General features: G+C 36.2%; 1 protein-coding gene across 1 annotated transcript in view; it reads left to right on the top strand.

Moving 5' to 3' along the window:
• Positions 1-19,953, top strand: part of oxct1a (3-oxoacid CoA transferase 1a) — an 80,760-nt gene extending 60,807 nt beyond the window's left edge. Inside the window, exons 14-17 of the mRNA XM_088629807.1 lie at positions 7,010-7,099; positions 11,548-11,628; positions 17,154-17,255; positions 19,157-19,953. Of these exons, the coding sequence (XP_088485933.1) occupies positions 7,010-7,099; positions 11,548-11,628; positions 17,154-17,255; positions 19,157-19,192 (309 nt within the window). The 3' untranslated portion in view covers positions 19,193-19,953. The remainder of the gene's footprint in view (positions 1-7,009; positions 7,100-11,547; positions 11,629-17,153; positions 17,256-19,156) is intronic.
• Positions 19,954-20,846: the final 893 nt, after the last annotated feature.

Raw genomic sequence — 20,846 nt, 5'->3', positions numbered from 1 at the left:
TGTTGGTTCTTCATGCAAATGGCATAAGTGTTTTCCTCAAAGGTTAGTTTATATCAACAACAGTGCCAAGATATTTGATACTATTGATAATATCATTTTTTTGCTGGACAGGATTCAGTTTCACCCAGGACAGGATGTCAGTCTGTCAAGGGCACACAGACACAAATACACACACACTAACATTGGGCCCATTTTCCTGGAAGCCAGTTAATCTACCAGAACCCAGGGCCCCAGTGCTGTAACCACAGCACCACCGTGCTGCCCCAGTTTGCTAAGTATGTGTTAACGTTATTTAATATTAATTGAAAATCAATAGGGGTACACCTCATTAATGAAAAATAAAACCAAAACATTTAATTGGAGTAGTTAAACATATTACACATTGTCTGAAGGTACCATAGAAAGAACAGTAACAGGTTTATTATAATTGTAACTGTAATTAACCGTTTTGGTCTTTAAGAGTTTTTAAAGGTGGGGGAAAGGTGTTTGATTGAGGATGCCAAATCCCACTAAACTAAAACTATATCAACTGTAATATTGTTAATTTTTAGCTCAGTATGTTTCTTCACTTAACATTTGTAAAGGACAGATGTTGTTTATGTGCAGTTGGATAGGAAACAAAACAGTGAAAGAGTTAAGTGTGCTTTCAGCATTGTTGGCACAGCAGGTCATTTCCAACAGTGTAAACAGTTTAGCTTTTACCCAGAGAATAGTGCATAGATCAATTAAATCATTTAGCAAACAAGAATGTGCAGGTAAGCCCTAAGTAAATAGTGAATTACCTCAGCTTGTAACAAACACATTTTAAAGTTAGGGAGCCAACTGTGAATTTACTTAAGACTAATTAAATCTTAAATGTCAAATATTGCTCTTTTACAAAACGCCCTAAGTTACTCTTCTAGCAGTATTGTGCATGAATTTATTTTTTCAGATATCTAATGTAAAATGGTAACATATCTGAGAATATTATAGTACTGTATGTTCACCATGATTACAGGTTAAAAAATGCAATTGTATTTATCTTTGTTTTCTGTAGGGAATCTAATTTCTTCCTACCATAATCCTTAGGCAGTCCATTCGATATTTGTTCTAATCGTGTTTCAGTGCAATTTTATTTTTAGCACTTTATGGAAAATTGCAATTTGGATTATAGGGGACTATAGCTGTCATCAGTCATTGATAAAACCCAAATAACACAGCTACAGTATGTGTGTGGGAATCTTTGATTGAAGAATCCCAAAAGGTGTTTAGGAATTTGACATAAATGAGAAAACATTGTACTCTTGTATATACAAGCCAACCCCTCGAAAGAGCTCATTTTCTGCGTACAAGTGGCAAATACTGTATATTAGGGTTGGGATTCAAATCCTGTGCGTAAACTGGTCTTCCCTTATTATCAATCTCTGCACTCAGTGAATGGGCACTCTCTGATGTCTCTCTGTTTTTCTACCTTGACCTCTGCTTTCTACAGATAGTATTAAGCACTATCACCACTAATAGAAAACGAGACTGTGACCCATGAATACCTTACAGGTACTGTTAGCAGGGTCTTGGTGTCCTCCACTGACAGGATCTTCCTGGCTGCTTGTTCAAACTCATCTCCAGCTTTCAGTCTGACACATGATAAACGGTCCCTGTCCAAAGACTGTTGTACACTTAATCAGTGCAAGGCCAAAGGCTTGCTTCATACAGTATATAGTGTCCAGTAATGGTTCTAGTTTTTATAGTAATTAAAATAAGAGAATGAGCATCACCTGGCCTTGTCCCATTTATTTTGGGAAAGCCTTATAAATGTGTATAAATCAGTTCAGGTCACGACTAATTGAAGAAGCAGTGCATTTAAAAGTGCATATTCTGATTCGATGTTACAATATACCTTTTAAAATAACTGGGAGAGTGTTCTGTAGAAGTGAAACCCTGCAGAGCTACATTGTTTTCTCTAGTTTGTGTTACTGACTGCAAATAAGGTTTAAGAAATGTATGAAGGAACTATTTGATTTGTTGTCATGGAAACACTGTAAAGTGAAGTCCTGTAAAGTGGTTGTGCCCTGCTATATGAATCAACCTTCTTTATACTTCCAGGCACTTGACAGTTGAAATAATGTCTATGTGATGAGATCATGCCAAAGCCAGGGTCAGAAGAGACTGAGAAATGGTTTAAGACACATGTTGTAAAGTGGTTGGTAATGACAGCTTTTCAAATTATAATCATAGACGACATTGATGAATATAATGTTGCCAAATGGTTCTAATATTATTGTGAATTCACCGTAATAGCTTCATGTCTTGAATACATGAGCAGAACTTACTTAACAGTTGTGAAAGAGGAGCAAGAAAACTTTCTGTTGAGATTGTTTCTAACTTCCCTGCAACTAAGCTAGTGTTTTATTGTGTTGTAACACTTTCTGGCCCACCTATGTTTAGGAATATTTCGGACATATTCATGTCAAACCACAGTACCATGATGAGCCATGTGTCAGTTCGAGGCATTAAAAGGATCTTGAGGGAGTTGTTTTCACTATTTGTCTCATGTAAAAGTAAATGGCTTCTTTAATATCGTAGACCTAGATGAAATTGCAGTTGTGTGAAGTCACTGTCCATTGATCTTTAGTCCAGGTTCAACTGTTGGACACGTCTCTCCATGTCAATGTTTTTATTCTAAAAAGGCCCCAATCAATTGTTTTCTGCTCCATTATGAAATTGCAACCCACCTCCAAGGTGCTCAATTGATGGTTGTCTATCAGCTTAAGCTGGTAAACATACTTATCATCTGCTTTTGTGCTTCCCCATGTGCTTCATGCCTTGCCTAACATCTGCAAACATCTCTGGTCTTTTGGAATTACCTAGATGTCTATGTGTCACATTTTGACTGACACAATAATTGTTCAAAATTGCCTTTCATCACAATTTCCCAGCATATTACGGAAACTGCCATGCCTTTTCTGAGTTTTATTTTCTTACAAGGTGTTTTATTTACATTTGAATGTGATTACATTTTCTTAAAGTGGCATCCTTTTGTACTCACTGCTTTGCAAGGTAAGCGTTGTTAAGTAAGTAAACTGTGCCAGATGAAGAGGATATCCTAGTTAATTTATCCACTTCTCACGTACTGTATATTATAGAGTTCAAATGCTTTTTAACAGCATATGAAAAGAGAGTAGCACTTTAATGAATTTAAATCAAATTTGTACTTTCCTGAGGAAGCTATTTAAATTGAAACAATTATAGTTATTTGATTATATGTTATTGAAGAGCAGCCTTTGAAAATACTTTTGCATAATTTCAAAGGTCTTACTGTAATACAAAAGGAAAGAAAGAGGTTGAACCATAGTAAAATATGCATATACTGTAGCATACTGCAGAGAGTTAAGCTTTGGAGTGGGGAAAAATCATTGCATTTACATACAGTATGTATCATTTTAAAACATTCAGATTGTGTCATTAAATAAAAACATTGAATCTTCTGAAATGAACCATGTTTGTACATAATTTACTGATTAATTTCAAGCAGCCTTGGAACTTTTGAGTACTTTCAAGAGCATAGGCACCTGAGTCATTTTTGTTCAAAGGATAAATCTTTTTACCACAAGATCTTTTCAAATGTTAGCATCTGTATTGGGCCTGAGAAGAAATGTACTGTATCATTTCTAACAAGTGTTGTGGCAATCCTTGGTAAAAAGTAATCCCCTACAGTTACAGATTATGTGTTTTAGGGATTTGTTTTCAAACTCAACAAGATTTTCAGAGAAATTAATTTAGAAAAGACACTGATCAATGTAGTATGTGTACAGTTATTATGTAAAGTAATACTTTACTTCAATAATAATTAGTAAACAATTTCCCCCAACTCTCCTAACTTTCCCAACGGTGCTTGTAACAGAAACAATTCACAAAGTTATTTAAGAAAATGGCAGCAATTATTTAACAGACATGTCCTAGGCAATAAGCATGATCTTGCAAGAAGGATAGCAAGTGAGGTCGCAGGACTTATCAATGTTGCACAGTTAGGTTTCCATTAATCACTACATGTGAAGCTTTGTAGCAACTACACACTTCTCCTGGACCTCTTGATCGATTGGTCATTGTGCTGTTGAGTCCACCTGAGGTCCTGCTTCATGTGATTTTCACTTGATAAGCAGTGCATATTGCTTCCTTTCTGTGTTTTCTTTTTTGATTTTCTCTATGCTTGACATTAAACAGGTTATATTACCTTTACCCATCAACTGTCTCACAAGTCAGGTGATTTGGTGTTTATGCAACAATTAGTCACTCATGTGTATCATAGTCAGTTGTGAATGATGAATAAGTCAGAATGCTAAAACTATTAATCAATATATAAAAAAGATACTTATTTTTTCTAAAACCACATGTGGTTGGAATTATAAGTTTCTTTTGATGCTCAGTGTATGCCATTTTCAGATGTTTTTTTTCTTTTTTAAGTTACTTTTTACCACTAGGTCCTAAGAGGTCCAGTAAACAATTTCTAAAGCAATTTGTAGGGAACAGTGTTCACTAATTACTAGTTACTGTCATGCTATTTTCATTGTATGTGGCAGATTATTTTGAAGAATGATGTCCTGACAGACGTTCTCTTGAGTTTTTCTCAAAGTGTCTCCCTGTCAAAAAAGTTTCATAAACACTTGTTGGTTATAAGGGACAGTCTGGAGGAACTTGCCCTTGCTTCGTGGCTGACAGGGTTCGGTCTGCTACCTACTGTGGCTGATTTAAATGCTTAATGTGTACTCAGGAAAATAAATTTTCTCAAAATTGCCTCACAGAAGAGAATATTGGGTATTTTTAAGCCCAGTTTATTCTGAGAAAATGACCCCATACATGTCAATTTCAGCCTTATGAATGCTCATCTACTTCAGTCTTCATTGAGTGCAGAATTTAATTATTCATTTCTACAGATTTCTTCTCCTCTTTTTCTTAATCACCTGTGTTTTAGGTGGCATGGTTAGTTACTTTTACTCTGCTTCATTGTTTTAGAGGTTCTTTGATACGTTAAAGGTCAAATGCTTGCAGTACTATTTCAGCAGCCTTTAGTTACAGTAGGTAGTCTCGATCTTTTTTCTGTACCTAGAATTTCTACCTCAATATTGTGCTGTTAAAAATAAATACTGTTATTTTTACTGATCAATAACTGAAGCAATTCTGATTGGTTTTTGTGTAACAAAAATATTTTTTCTGAAATATGGTACAAAATAAAGCACGCCCTGCAGTGAAATCTTGACCTGAAAAGAAATGCTTTATTGTGAGATTGTACAAGTCTTCATTCTAAACTTACATATACTTAACCAGTGTTGAGGGAATCAAGTTTTCACAAAAAAAAAAAGATTTGGTGTCTCCAAATGAAGAGGTGCTTTGATTTTGTGTTTGATTTATTTGTCTTTATATATTTCTCTGAGGGTTCATTTCCTTTTGCTCAGACAGAACTTCATTTGTTGAGCATTAAAACCAGCAAGCATTCACTGTGTGGGCTGATGTCACAGTGGCAGGGTAGTCAGGAGCAGGAGAGCCTGCAGCAGAATGGGTTTTGCACTCCTCCTGATGCAGTTGCTGTGGAACAGAGCGACTTGACAGTCATTAGACATTCTCCACACGTACACCAGCCTGTTTCATTGCTCTCTTCCACAGACTGACACTCCCAGTAATTGGACTGTGTCTGTTTTTTGGATTCGTAAAAAAAAAAGCACTGCGTTTTGTGCTTATTTTTAAAATGCCGGTCAATGGCTTGTTAAAAAAGAATGAAATGTGGCATCTAGGTTCATTAAACAAAATGGAGTGCATGTATTTTTTGTGCTTTGTAAATTATTTTACCTGTGCTAGGTTATTTAAATTCTGCTTGTTTGCATTTTCATTTGTTATGAAGATCCTTATTCAGAACTATGAAATTGTATCTAAAAAAACATTCATATTACGGTTTTGAGTAGAAGTTACTGACTTTAAATGGGTGTATTTGGAATGTTGAATTAGGTTCCTTAAAGATGAGTACAAGAATTAACATTGTACGGTACAGTATTTGAGAAAGAAAGGTCCTGAAAAATTTAGCTGTGCCAGATGAACAATGCAGTATGCATATGAAATCACGCTGGTGAAACAGTGATAGTAAAATACCTAGTGGCCTAATGAAAGTGTCAACTTGGGGTAAATATGCCAGGGACATTACTGCAATCTCATGCATTTCTGTATAATCAAGCAATCTCTACTCATATGAAAGCAGGTGCATGGTAAAATCCATAAAATGGTGCTTGTGTGTCAAAATCACTGTGGAAAAGAGTGCATTTTGAAGGCTCTCCAGGGGTGCTCTACAATGGCTGACCCTGCACTCTGATCCCAAGCTTCTCTCCCTGTATGTCTGTCTCATGGAGAGCAAGCTGCGGTATGCGAAAAGACAAATTCCTAATGCAAGAAATTGTACAGGGCTAATAAAGTGATGTTATGTTACAGTATGTGAATGGCTTTTGTTTTCGGGACTGAAAGATTTCAGTGATCTATCGGCGTGAATTGTGTCCACCGGTTCAAAATGTTTGGAAAGCAAATATTGTTTCCATGCCCTCAATACTGTACCAGGTCCCAGTGATGTAATACAACTGACTAAGAATATACAGTATGAAGTGAAAAATAGATAAAAATCTTTTTTTTATCTAGAGAAATCATGCATGTAAAGGTCTTGACACAATTAAATATTTTCTTAAGTTTTTTACATACTGAGAGGCATTAAAACATAATAAATATTAATGGTTCCAATATTCATTTGTTCCTTTTCTAATGCCTCTCAGTATACAATATGTTACTTGAGCTTTGTTCTTGTTAGAAATACCACAATGTATTATTATATGTCAGAACTGTAATTAGTTCAATCCATATTGTCCGGTAAGCTTCATCATGCAATACAAATAGAGTATCTCTTCAGTTCTGAGGAGTATGTTTAGAAGAACAATGTGCTTATGAGTGCCAGTGGGATGTGCACAGTTTCACAGTTCTGCTCTTGTTCTGTCTTCTTCAGGGTAAGATGGTGAAGGGAATGGGAGGTGCAATGGACTTGGTCGCCAGCGCCGGAACTAAAGTGGTCGTCACTATGGAGCACTCAGCCAAGGTAGAGACTGCTTCTGTGTGTTTTTCTTTCCTGATTCAGGCAGTTGTCTGCGGTTGCCGGCAATTTTTTGCTACCCTGAAAGGCCTTTACTCTCTCTTGCTCCTTTTCCTTTTTGTTCCTTTTTTTGGATTCGGTGCTGCTGAATACAAAAACTCATTTCACCACCAAATGGGAAATGTGTTTTGGCAGATTTTGCAGTCTTGGTTGAGCAATAAAATGGTGAAACATTTTTTTAAATGTAACTTAAAGGAATTAAAGGTCGTTCTAGAAAATTTGCGTTTTACACTTATTTGTTAATAAAGTATGAACTGTAAAAAATAAATAAAAACAACAAAATAATTTCAATCAGTATCATTATTGTGATAGGTAAAGACAAAGCAGTTTATCTCTGAAACAGTACAAGAAATCAACTTGAAGTATAAAGTTACTCATTAGTTTTATTTTGCATCCTGTCTAATGATAGTAATTGTCCAGTCAAATTCCCAAGACGGCTTAAATTACACAAAGATTGGAGCCTTACTTGCCTCTGTAGCAAGACAATGTGGGCCCACTGGTAATCTGGCTCATTTACTACAATAATTATGCATACAGATTCTAATTTGAGAATTATTGCAGCTTTTGAAATAAGCAGTGAACCAAATAGGCTATTAATCTCTATCTAGCTGCCTTCTTGAGACTTGCCTTCCAGAATGTGTGGCCTCAGTTTGCATTACTTTGAGCGTTTGAACCTGCTTTAAATTGCTGCAGATATTTTACAGCTGGGATACTGTGACTGGCAGGTGACATTGAAAGCTAAAAACTGTGCCGGAAGAATTTAAGGGATAAAATTATTTTTAATGGATCTACTTTGAACTAAACACAGTGTTACAAACCCTCTTCTCCTAGTGCTCTTTCATATTGAAATATGTCACCTCAAACATTATCTGGAATTATGCAGTTTACTCACAGCACTACTCCAGTGCCATGTAAATCATACACCATGCTTAATGTTAAGCCAGATATATGTCTCAGGGTCTTTAGCCTCCTGTAAGGATGTGCGCCAGAAGCAGCATGGGTCTGGCTTCAATATTTGAGATAGACTGATAGGTATACTGCATCTCAGCCCATCCTGGGAGACCACAATAAATGGTTTTTGGGCATTAGCCTCTACATGCACCTGATATAAAGGGCTCTCAAGAACAAAGTGAACTCAAAGAGGTAGGAGAATGAGGAACCTAAGACACCATTTTGAGTCTCCCGTTGAAATGCTAGCCCAACTCAGTCAGAACCTTTTATCATATCTCATAAGCCAAATTAACTGATTGAATATTCTCATGCACATTCATTTATTGAAGAGTTATTGGCATGACAAATGAGTTACAGTATTGACAATGCAAATTGAATTAACACAGCATTTACAATACATACTGTACAGTTGTGATGTGAAACAGAAAGTACACCCTCTTCTATGGTTTTACATATTAATGTTTTACATATTAAGAAGGGTGCTGCTAAACAAGTGCACATGTGGAAGTGCTTCTACCTGTAAAAAGTCAGATAAACTTTATTACAGAAAGAATTATTGCTGCTCATCAGTCTGGGAAGGGTTATAAAGCCATTACCAAGCAATATGCTGACTGGACTTTGGTCAGGGCATTACATATGTTTGCATAACTCCCAAAACATTGTTGTACGTACAGCAGTATAAGCATGCAAGAATTCTAACATTAACTGGGGCACTTAAGGTTCTGCACAGAAGCCACAACTCCATGCTACAAGCCTGACAGCAACCTCTCAGAACAACACACAATATTTTTAGTGCAGGTCACACACATGTTGCTGCTGCTTCTGCTTCTGGAAATGCTAATTACTCTGTGTGATAGGCCAGCCTTGATTAATGTGCAAATCTGAGACAGGTGTTGTAGAAATCAGAAGCATTCTAGCATTCACGGTGTCTTGGGATTCATTTAATGGATAAAGCATCTACCAAGTTTATCCCATTTTTGAGTTACTGTCGATTATTAGCTTTGATGTAAAAGTCAAATTTAAAGTTTTCCGTTTTTAAAAAAGACACAGGTAATACCTGAGGGAGAATCACATACTGTAGCACACAGGGGCTAATGAACCTGTTGGTTCTGTACACTAAAATCAAAGTCTGTATATGAGATACTTGTACAGACTCTTTGTGAATCATTGTGAGATCACTCTTTTTGAGATCTTTACATGATGTATTTTCAGAACAAAGCATGTACTGTATGTCTTTAAAATCCACTCTCTTTTGCATCACCCTTTTTTGCTTTCCTGTTAAACAGTAACAGATTTTCTAAAGTTTAGAAATGTTCCCTCGGGGAACAAAATTCATTTTCATTTGTTGTTCACATGGTGAACAACAGAGAATATACTTCCAGTGGAGGGAGGGTGGTGGAACAACTGTAAGTGCTTTGTCAAAAGACTCTTTGAACTTTTCCTGTAAATGGACTGTGCTTTGGTGACTGTATAAATACACTGGCTGTCATTGATTAATTAAGTACTGCTCATTTATATTCTACCCCTGCTTGCCTTATACATACATTAGCATTTTGTCTTTAGCTGCGAGCTGTACTCTATAAATATGGTGTGGCACCGCTCTGCCAGGGGTGCAGGTATCTTTAAATAGGTGAGTCTCAGGAAAACAGAGACAGCTCTATGGTAAAATAAATAGTTTACAGTTTAAACTTCAAATACAAGACAAATCTTATTACCTTTTTGAGCTCTAATGAAAATCTTTCCATTTATGCCCTTTCTAGTCACATCAGGACACTAACTATCACTAACTTTCTATCACTAACTGTGGCTGAAAAGCTGATCAACACATTTGTGTTCTTTTGAATTGACTACTGTAATGCTCTACTCGCTGGGGTATCTAAATCTACTCTGAACAAACTGCAGTATAGTATGTCCAAAATTCAGCAGCCGGAATCCTGACCAGGTCTAGTGCAAGTGTTCACATTACTCCTATCCTGGAGTCCTTGCACTGGCTTCCGGTCAAATTCTGTGTGGACTTTAAAATCCTCATGCTCACCTATAAGGCTCTGCATGGCTTGGCACCTCAGTACCTGTCTGAACTATTATTGCCCTACTCCCCGCCTCGCAACCTTCGCTCTTCTAATTCTGCTCTCCTTACTGTCCCCCAAGCCTGTCTACATTGTATGGGTGACAGGGCCTTCTCCTTTTATGCCCCTAAGCTCTGGAACTCTCTCCCCAAGGATATCAGAGAGTTACCTTCTCTAAACTCATTCATACCCAGACTCAAAACCCTCTTCTTCAGAAAAGCATTTACGTAACTGGTTCCATTCTTCACCCCTCTGCTTTTCTTAGTACCACCATCCACAGTCTCCTCTATATATTGTTATTGTGTTTTACCTTGTGTATTCTTCTCATTTATTGTTGTTGTCATCCTGTAAAGTACTTTGAGAAGCCACCTTTAAAGGCGCTATATAAAATAAAGTTTATTATTATTATTACCAAATCTCAAACACTTCCCATAATTCACACTCTGATATCCACCTGCTCATTGGTCTGTCGGTCTTTTCCTCACTCACTTCATCCCTCTGGCGTGAGTGTAAGAAAGACTCTGCTCTTTTTCTTCACAGCAGAGGTCAACAGCCACTGGAAGCCTCCGCTTCCTGGCTTTTACCTGTCACCTAACCAATCATCTTATTCCTGTTGGTCAGGTGACTGAGGGTCCAACTCCTATAACTTTCTGTTGAATGCAGTTCAGACTAGATCTGGTCTGAATGCTGCAAGAGGGGCACTTGATCCACTCAGTAGGACAACTGTCAAAACAATATCTGTGCCCGATTCTTACCTTTTTTTCAGAATTATGTGGTTGGGCAAAACTTCCTACTTTATCAATGTATTTTTTTTATTGTCATTCTTTCACACTTGCAGTGGATGTTTTAAGATGAATCACTTTATACACATCATGCTGTATAGTTTTCAGTAAGGTGTTTAAAAAGCAAAGGTTAAAAAAAAGATAAAAAGCCAGAGGCAGTGTTTAGTTTAAAAGTGCAGGCTTAAATGTTCAAACATGCTTTCAGCACTTTGTTTCCTAGCCTCTTTCAGCTCTCCAGTTTCCCTGTTTATTTATAGGCTTCTTCTGTCTGCAATCTGTATCTTCTCCAAGGAAGATAAAACATAATATCTAGTCGAGTTTGGAGATGCATTTTGAGTATATAACCGACTGTGTAACTTTACAGGATAGTTTCAAGATGTTCTAACAATGTGCTGTGGAAGACAAATATTGAAGCAAATAATATTTCAACATTCATTGGAATTAGGTTTATTTTTAATTTTCCAACAGGCATCCTGATAAGATGCCTGTATTTTTATCTAGCCATTGCTGAAAAAACCTTTCTAAAAGCTGCATTCTGTCACATTTATGGAATGCATACCCATAATATTATGTATATATTCTTTTTTATTTTCAGGGTGGTGGACATAAAATCTTGGAGAAGTGCAATTTGCCACTAACTGGAAAACAGTGTGTGGATCGGATCATCACGGAAAAGGTGACAGATATTTTCATTGTTTGCAAATCATGCTGAAAATTGGACAGAAAGATTTTATTCTGCTTAGGCCAGTAGAAGAAACACAAAGTGAGTCATAACAGCAAGGGACTACAGTAAAACTATAGCTACACTTTAAGCTTTATATACTGTGCAGGATCTGTGTAGTTTTGTGAAACAGCATATATCTTAGCTAAACTTGTAGTAATTTATCTCCTTTGAATGCTAAATGAACTTTTCTGACTTTTATTTTGCAATTAGTGCCAATTTCATCCATCTATCTTCAGTCATCGCTTTTTTCCTTAGAGGGTTGTGGTGAGCCAGAACCTAACTTGGCAGGCAAGGGCACAAAGTAGGACAATAGCTGCTCATTTTTCAGAAATAAAATACTAAAGACTATGAGCCTGCATTACAGAATTTCAATACTCCCCTTCAAGGCTCTGTAACAACTGCCACATTTGCAGACCACCCTTGTTTTAATCATACATTTCTGTGTTTCTATCAGCTGCTTATTTAGTATCAAAATGAATAAGCAGCAGAAAAAAAAACATTTCAAGTAATCAATAGGTCAACTTTGTCAAATCCTCTGTGTCCACTGAGACCGTTTTCCTTTTAGAATATCCTCAGTGGTGTAATCATTGCCTAGCTTTGGGATTTCAAGCGAGAGCAAAAGAATAATTATATAAATTTAAGAAAAATACAAAATATTTAATCCTTTAAGAAGCTCAGCAGTAGAATGTAAACAACTGCACAAGCCAGGATAATACAAAGCAAGTGCAACATTTGACTCAATAATAGTTTTCATATATTTTTGTTTTTAATCTCGAACATTTCCTTATTCAAATGTATTTTATTCAGGCTCCCACATTATTTTATTTAGGAAAAATACATTGTATTAGTGGTGGCACAGTGGCGCAGTGGTTCACATTGCTGCCTTGCAGCCTTTCAGGGCTGGGGCTATCTGTGTGGAATTTGTACTGTATGTTTTCCCTGTCTTCTCATGGATTTTGTAAGGGGTTCCAGTTTCCTCCAACAAGTCCAAAGACATACTGATTGTTTAATTGGTTCCTGGGAAAACTGATCTTCAGTGAGTGAGGGCGTTTTTGTGTCTGTGTGTGTCCTCCAAGGGACTGGTGTCCCATCCAGGGTGTATCCTGCCTTATGTGTACTGCTTTTTGGGACCGGGTCTGGTTCCTCCGTGACCCTGTATTGTACAAGGCGATTAGATAATGAATGCGTGGAAATAGTATTAGTGGCTCTTTTTGTAAGGTACTGTATGTAGCACAAGATGATCACTTGGAACCATTATTATCTTAACTCTATTATTCTTTTCTTCTCTCAATAATCTTAATACCAATTATACCCAATTTATCTATTGTGTATTTTATCAGAACCTGATTTTTCTTCCTGTGTATCAAACCAAATGATAATTGCAATAGAACATCTCCATGAAAGTGATTGATAAGCACACATTACATCAGCAGATTCACAAAGGAAGTGTGAGATATTCTGTACCCCTTCCTTCCCTGATATAGTATGTTGTAGGGCTGGCCTTTTCTCTTTTAAAATACTAAGAGTATCTTAGGTTTCCATTAGAGAAAATAATTATACTTTGCACTGGGAGTTCTGATAAAATGCATTAAAAATTTGGAAGTCAAGGTGGGATAAAGCAGGAAAAATCATGAAGGGGAGAATATTAAAATGAAGATCATGAGGTTGTGATTATAATAAGGTTTCCAACGCTGCTCCTTTAGCACTCATACTGATTTAAAGATAAATACAGGTTAGTTCAAAGTTTCTACATGTTAGTTCTGTAATATTTACAGTCTTTTCAGATTATTTCTAGGTTATTTCATAATTTGGTATGAAATCACCCAGCCAGTTATCACCATTACAGAATGAGGTGGGCACAGCAGAAGCACAGAGTAACACAAATTCGATTTTTCTTTACCTAGGCTTAATTAATTAAATATACATTCTTTGCAGACACAGCTTCATGGTCTTGGAAGTTTTACAGATGGCTGATTGTTGCATTAGCAGTGCTTATGATATGAATTTAAATTGATATTAGCCAATTTAAATTTGGTTATTTTTAACATATTTTATTTGTTGTTTTGTTAATATATTGTAAGTGCAACAAATTTAATGACTGATTCAAACAGGCATATTTCGTTTACAAAATTAAGAAATGGTGTTACAGTACATTAATTACAGACAAATGAAAACAACACAAAATTCAGCAAAATAATATTTACATATCAGCTGGATACATACGATTCTAATATATGAATTGATGTTTCTTGAATGCAAGTAGCATTACCAAAACCATTTTTATTTTTGAAATGGTTGTCCTTGGTTATTATAAAAATTTGACAAGCTGTAGGGAAAAACATACTGTTGTGCTTGATTGCACCATACCTGCTCAGCAGACAGACAGCGAGATGTGATTTCCACAGAAATTATTCTGTCAACATTTGTAAGTGTTAAATTCCATCCCTCCATCATACTTTCTGAAAACGTCATAAATCCCTGCAAGCAAACTGCTTTTACTTACGTTGAACATAATGGCAATTGGATCTCTCTCTAAAGCAGACCTAAGACTTCAAAACATCTGAGGACTTATGCTTAACCAAGCAATATTCCTTATTTTCTGTTTTATGTAAGAGCATTGACAGATACAAGTAATTAATTTAATCCTGAACATGCCACTGATTAGCAATTCTCAAAAAATAAGTTATTGCATTAAATGTGCTTCAGTGTGGCTCAAATAAATTAAAAAGACAAAATTAGTTATTATGTTGTAAATGAAAGAGAAAAGATCGAAGGAGCAAATGCTTTATTTGCCACTTCCAATAACAGCAGTTCAAGTTTCTCTTACCACTGAGATGGTCACTGGATTGCTCTTGAGTTTTAAAAGATCATGAATACAGTAACCGATAACAAAGGCAATCTCATAGAATCTTTAAGGACATGCACGTAAAATAGCTGCATTATACATATAATACATACTTTAAATATAATGATCATGTAAAGTGAAATAGTTAACATTTTTGTTGTCATATTCTCTCCTAGTAGCCTTCATGACATAGAATATTATGAGAAATATTTTCCAAAAATTAAACTCAACAGCTGCAGAGGTGATGATCTCTTAATGTTAGATATCTTTCCCTCCCACATTGATGATCAAATTAATAAGGGCAGCATTGTAGGTTGCCATTTGATGTTGCTGCCACACAGCTCTAGGGTCCGATTCCAGTCTTGGGCATGTGTCTTATATGGCCCTGCTTTTTAGGACAGAAATGCAGATGATTTTTGCATTGATGATGGTTTGATCTCCTAAGTGCAAAACACAAGGAAAAAATGTATAATTAAAGACTTGTAACAACACAGAAAACCACTAATTAATATGTTTTTACTTTGTTAGTGTTAAGAAACAGGTTTGACAATAATAAATAAATAATAATAAATAAAGATGTGGAATAATAAATAATTATGAATTTAAAAAACGTATTTACAGTGTAAGTGTTTATACCTAGTAATTGCAGAATGGTGCTCTTAACATACTGTACCACATGCACAGCTGGCAGTATTTTCCATACTTTGTCATTTAGGAGCTAATTTTGAATAAGTGTGACTGTGTTAAAGAAAAAATAATGTCTAAACAAATGCATTTTCTCTTCTATCAACATCTGTTGATCCTAATAGCAAGTATTAAAATAATCACAGTAGTTGTAAATTGTTCTGTATTTTATTTGTGAGGAAGTACCTCTGGGGTTCTGTTCATCATAAATTCTGAATGTAAAAATCATTTTTAAAGTTTCATTTTTAAAGACAATTTATAGCAGGTTTATGTCACGTCCTTATTTTTCAAATGCCAAGCAGTGTGTCAGTGTCTTTAGTCACAGGTTTCAATTTAATTAAAATATGATTCATTTCTGAATAATAACGCTGGAACAAATAAATCCAGTCCCTGTACAACTTGGCTACAGTTGGCATCAATGCTTAATATTTTAATAATGTGATCAAGTCATCTTTGTTTATGTCTTAATTAAAAATGCCAAACATTGCTATTCTGTTTAGTCCTCATAAAAGCAGTATTCAGTCCAGTAGCAGTGGTTTCAGCTATATAAATTCTACCGCCAACTAAAGAACTTCTTTAATTCCTCTTGCCTGCACAAATAAAACCATTCTGAATTTTAAATTACAAACACAGCTGTCAGCTCCTTCATAGTGAATGTAAAGTGAACAAATTATGTATTATTTTTAAACTAATACTATTGATATACTGTAATAATATATAATAAAATAATATAATAATTGCTTACACTTATATAGCACTTTTCTGGACACTCCACTCAAAGCGCTTTACAGGTAATGGGGACTCCCCTCCACCACCTGCAGCATCCACCTGGATGATGCGACGGCAGCCATAGTGCGCCAGAACATTCACCACACATCAGCTATCAGTGGGGAGGAGAGCAGAGTAATGAAGCCAGTTAATAGATGGAGATTATTAGGAGGATGATTGGTAAGGGCCGATGGGAAATTTGGCCAGGACACTGGTGTTATACCCCTACTATTTTCAAGAAACGCCCTGGGATTTTTAATGACCACAGAGAGTCAGGACCTCGGTTTTACGTTTCATCTGAAGGACGGCACCTGTTTACAGTATAGTGTCCCCATCACTATATTGGGTCATTAGGACCCGTATGGACCACAGGGTAAGCGCCCCGTGCTCTTCCAGCAGCAACCTTAGTTTTTCCCAGGAACCAGGGACCAGGCTCACACCTGCTTAGCTTCAGAGGGTTGCCAGTTGTGAGTTGCAGAGTGATATGGCTGCTGGTAGTATTACAGTACATACAGTAATATACTGTATACAGTAGATACCAATATGTTTTCAATCCATTGCTAAAATGTTGGGTATGATGCAGTTGTCCCAGGAAGACAATGCCCTGAGAATTTTTTAATCGATATTTTTCAGATCAAACAAGTTTACTGTCATGACTCTTATGTTACAACGGGAAGGACAAAGATGCATACTGTATGTTAAATGTTCCAAACTGTTGGGCCATAATCCTTTTTTCACTTTTAACCTCACAGTGTGTACAGATGAGTAACAAGAACACTGGTGTGGGTCTCACTGATAGCACTACAAGTTCATAGGCAAGAAAGGATTTTGCACCTAGATTGAACCCATGTGCCATCAACAGTGCTAAGTCTTTAGTGAATCCTTGTCACACCAAGATGTGAACTGGTTGATTTGGAAAAAAAGTTTAAAGCTTGCAATTGAACTTGGCTTGATTTTTATTGTACGCCAGTGCAGGAATTAAATGGTATTGAGCCATTTAATCAAAATGGCCATTTCAGTATTCTTTTCAGTATAAAACAAAATATTATGTTCATCTTAAAATAATATATTTGTAAAAAATAGTATCTTTAACCATTTTGTTTTTTATTTAGTTAGGAATTCCCAAATATCAAAGTAACAGAATGTTTATCTGAAGTTCTAACCCTTTGTAACTTCACAGGCTGTCTTCGATGTGGAGAAAGAGAAAGGACTCACCCTCATCGAGATTTGGGAAGGACTGACAGTGGATGACATCAAGAAATGCACAGGCACAGATTTTGCAGTTAGTGACATTTATTTTCGGTTTAAAAAATAGTTTGATTACTATGCACCACATATCCGATCACATTTCAACATTATGAAACTGGTGCTGAAGGCTATGTGGATCTTCTTGAATGCTTTGTATGGCCACAAAGTACTTATGATGTACCACAAAATGCCACTGAAAGAAATCATAGAGTTCTGACGTTTTTCATTAGGCAGTACCTAATAATAAATCGTAGACAAAGCAGAATCAGCTTCCTAATCAGGCCTACTGATTGTGTTCTCCCATCACAGCAGGACATGAATGTGTGAGTAGGAGAGAGCCTTATAGATCGTGTACATTTGCAGTCAGTGACACTGAAGTGATTTTTTTCCAGGATGTAAGGTGACTCTGAGTCAGAGTTTCTTAACTTGCCATCACTACCAGGTGATGTGGCACTTACAGTATGGCTCCAATCTGTACACTTGTATTTGCAGATGGGCTGTGGATACGTAGATATTTTTACTTTTTTTTCTCTAATGATCATGTACTTGTTGAAGGTGCGGTGTCATTCAATGATGCATTTAGTTTCAGGAAAAACAAGTGAAATGACACAGATCATGTTTACATTTATAAATTATGTAACAAAAATGTATTAAAACGTCTGTGGATCTTAACAATTAACAGTATTTAATATTATGTCAATGAGTGGAATATTGTATTGATGGGTCTCTAAGTAGAGATACATTTGAGACAAAAAATAAGGAACACTTTTTACACAAAGAGTCATATGGGTCTTCAATAAGGAACCCAGCTAAGCAGTTGAAATTGACACTTAGGAATCTGTCAAGAATTGGATGAAAAGATTTTGGGATCGATTAGTAATCAGACATGTAGGATGGGATGAGTAGCCAAGTTTTCTTTCTTCTTTCTGCCTTTGAAGTAGAAGACCACAGACTATTGTGAACTCTGAAAGATCCCACAGGTTTAACCACTTTGGCTTTCAATACTACAGTTCTCATGTAGATTAGACATATATTTAGAAGAGTTCTGCTTCATTTGTGTTTTTATAGACCACTAGTCAAACTGATATGCCATTTGATATGCCTAATGGTTTTTGTGACTGAGTAATGCAGAGCAATCAAATCCTATATTACCAGCAGGATGCCAAAGACCCAATGGAAGACATAACTTTAATAATGAGAACCTTTTCAGGTTGCATAGTCTAGGGCTCATATTTTACAGCAGCGTTAAAAGTGTCAGTCAAATCCGTTGCAACAATTCTGTTATGCTTTACTTGCATAGAGTGCAGAGTGCAGGAGATAAGACATACAGGAAAACGACATAGCGAAAGAGAATTTTTCATTAACATACCAAGTCCATTGTTACAGAGCTGCATGTGCAGAAAGATCTCGGGTCCTTCGTGGTGTCTTCCTGCAGTACTTCTCTCTACCTGGAGGTCCTGAGCTTTTCAGTCTCAGCTGAAACTACATTCTGTTAGGAACCTTTATGAATAACTACACCTGTAATGTCATTTGCACAAAGGGTTGTAAAGGATGATGCATGTCATACATACATACAAAGTAGTTATGATAGTATTTAATAGTCCCATTTATGTAAAGCAAGATAGAGCTTATGGAACCTTCCAGTTATTAAACTGGTTCTGAAGAGATCACGTTCTAAAGTTCATCATTTTGCACTGTCTGTGGTCACTTGAATCTATTGTAATTTAAAGTACCGGTGACAACACTCAAATTGCAGTGCTTCCACTTGTGCTTCAAAATATCTGTTTGTTCAAGCTGATGCCTTTAAAAAAATATATTTTTAACGTGATGCGTGTCATGATATTTCTATGATTACACAACTGTTTGTGAAAATACTTTAATGTTTACTGTGTGCAATGCATTTTAATAAATATGTTTTTTTCTTCTTTTGAACAGGTATCTCCACACCTACAACCAATGCAACAAATTTGAAATTCTGCGATATGCTAGAGAGCATATCATTTGAATGCCATAATCATTCATATATATATAAAACAACAGCCTCAAACTAAAAGGAATTCAGATGTTTTAGGCTTCAGGTACTGTTAAAATGATCCACCATTTTGTGAATTTTAGGGGGAGTATTTGAAGGAATGTCTTGAAATTTGAAGGGTACTGCTTTTTAAGTGTATAATTTTGAAATTAATATCATTGTCAAACCATTCAGCTCATTAAGTGTCCTTCTCAAAGAAAGGGCCCCATTCCTTTGATGAAAGAAATTTTTCTGCACTATCTTCTATCTGCACTATCTTCAATATCCTTGTCAAAACAGTGTAAGGGCTTGTTTTTAAAATAACCGAACAGAAGGCTAATGTCAATGCAAACATTTTTATATCATCAGTACAAATATTTACGATAATAAGTACGGCCTTGCTCGTTTGTTATTTAATGCTTTTCAGCTCTTATGTTTTTGTACAAAACAATAAAGATAAACCCCGTTGTCAAAAAATATTTGTCTTTTGAATTAAATGTATTCAATTTAAGGCTAAACCCAGGTTTTGAAAAGATGTGGAGTCGCATTTTTTTCCATTCATCAAAAAGTAAAATGAAAATTTGCTTCATCCTCTGTCACATGGATTGTACTCTAAATGTATTCATACCATTGGTTCAATGTAACCGAAAGATGGTTTTACCAAATAAAAAGTTGTATAAATTCACAAGTTGTTGCATGAATAAATGTAAAAATGAAACAATTGTAAGACTATCTGTGTTGGATATTGGAAAAAGAAACAAATCTTGTTTTATATCTGTAAAATAAATGTATATTCTTCTGTATACTAACTTTCACACCCTGTAAATTGGTGAAAAATACATGCTGAAAATATATAGTATTCATCTTGGGAAAAGTTTAATCTTTATGGGAAAAGTCATAGAATTGTCAGAAGTTCTCAAGGAAAAGCTTATCAACCACCATAAGCTGGATGAAAGCCATAAAAAAATCACAAAATGTTGAATAACATGCAATAAGCTTTACCAGTATGTGCAGTAGAAAAAGAGTTTCTGGAAGCAAAATCAAGCACAACGGTGAGAAATGGTGAGCTTTAAGAACTGGTCTTCAAAACTGTCATATAATGTTGACTGCATTACTGTGGTTTCCATGGCAAAGCGTCACAGACGTTTTTATTGAACAAAACACAAAGACATATGAATTTGCCAAGTAATTCCTCACTGATGACTGGAAACGTGCCAGGCTCACACAGGTTTACTGCCCTTCTCTTCTACAGAGCGACGTGAAGGAAGAATAGTTAGAAAGACAGAGAGAGGGATACAGACAGCTGCCGGACGCACAAGCAGAAAGAGATACTGTCGAATAGAGACTTCCCCCCTGTTTTATAGTAGAGGAAGAGGAAAGAGTGAAGGGGAAAGGAGATGATCCACTGCCAGGGGTATGAAATGCTACTCGGCCCCCACCCTCAGAACCCTCAACCCCAAAGGAGGCTTTAAAATTCCGGAGTTGAATTGTCTGCCTACTGAAACCCAGAGAGCAACAAGGATCTGGTCTTGAGGAGGACTTGACATGCAGTGGGCTGCTGGGTTCACAGCGAAGGGAGAGAAAGAGGAAAGAGTGAACCTAGTAAAGGGGAGA

This window comes from Lepisosteus platostomus, chromosome 4 (assembly GCF_059453375.1).
Source record: "Lepisosteus platostomus isolate fLepPlt1 chromosome 4, fLepPlt1.hap1, whole genome shotgun sequence".
Classification (NCBI taxonomy): Eukaryota; Metazoa; Chordata; class Actinopteri; order Semionotiformes; family Lepisosteidae; genus Lepisosteus; species Lepisosteus platostomus.
The sequence above is the reverse complement of the archived record's forward strand: the minus strand, read 5'-3'. Positions and strand labels throughout refer to the sequence as shown.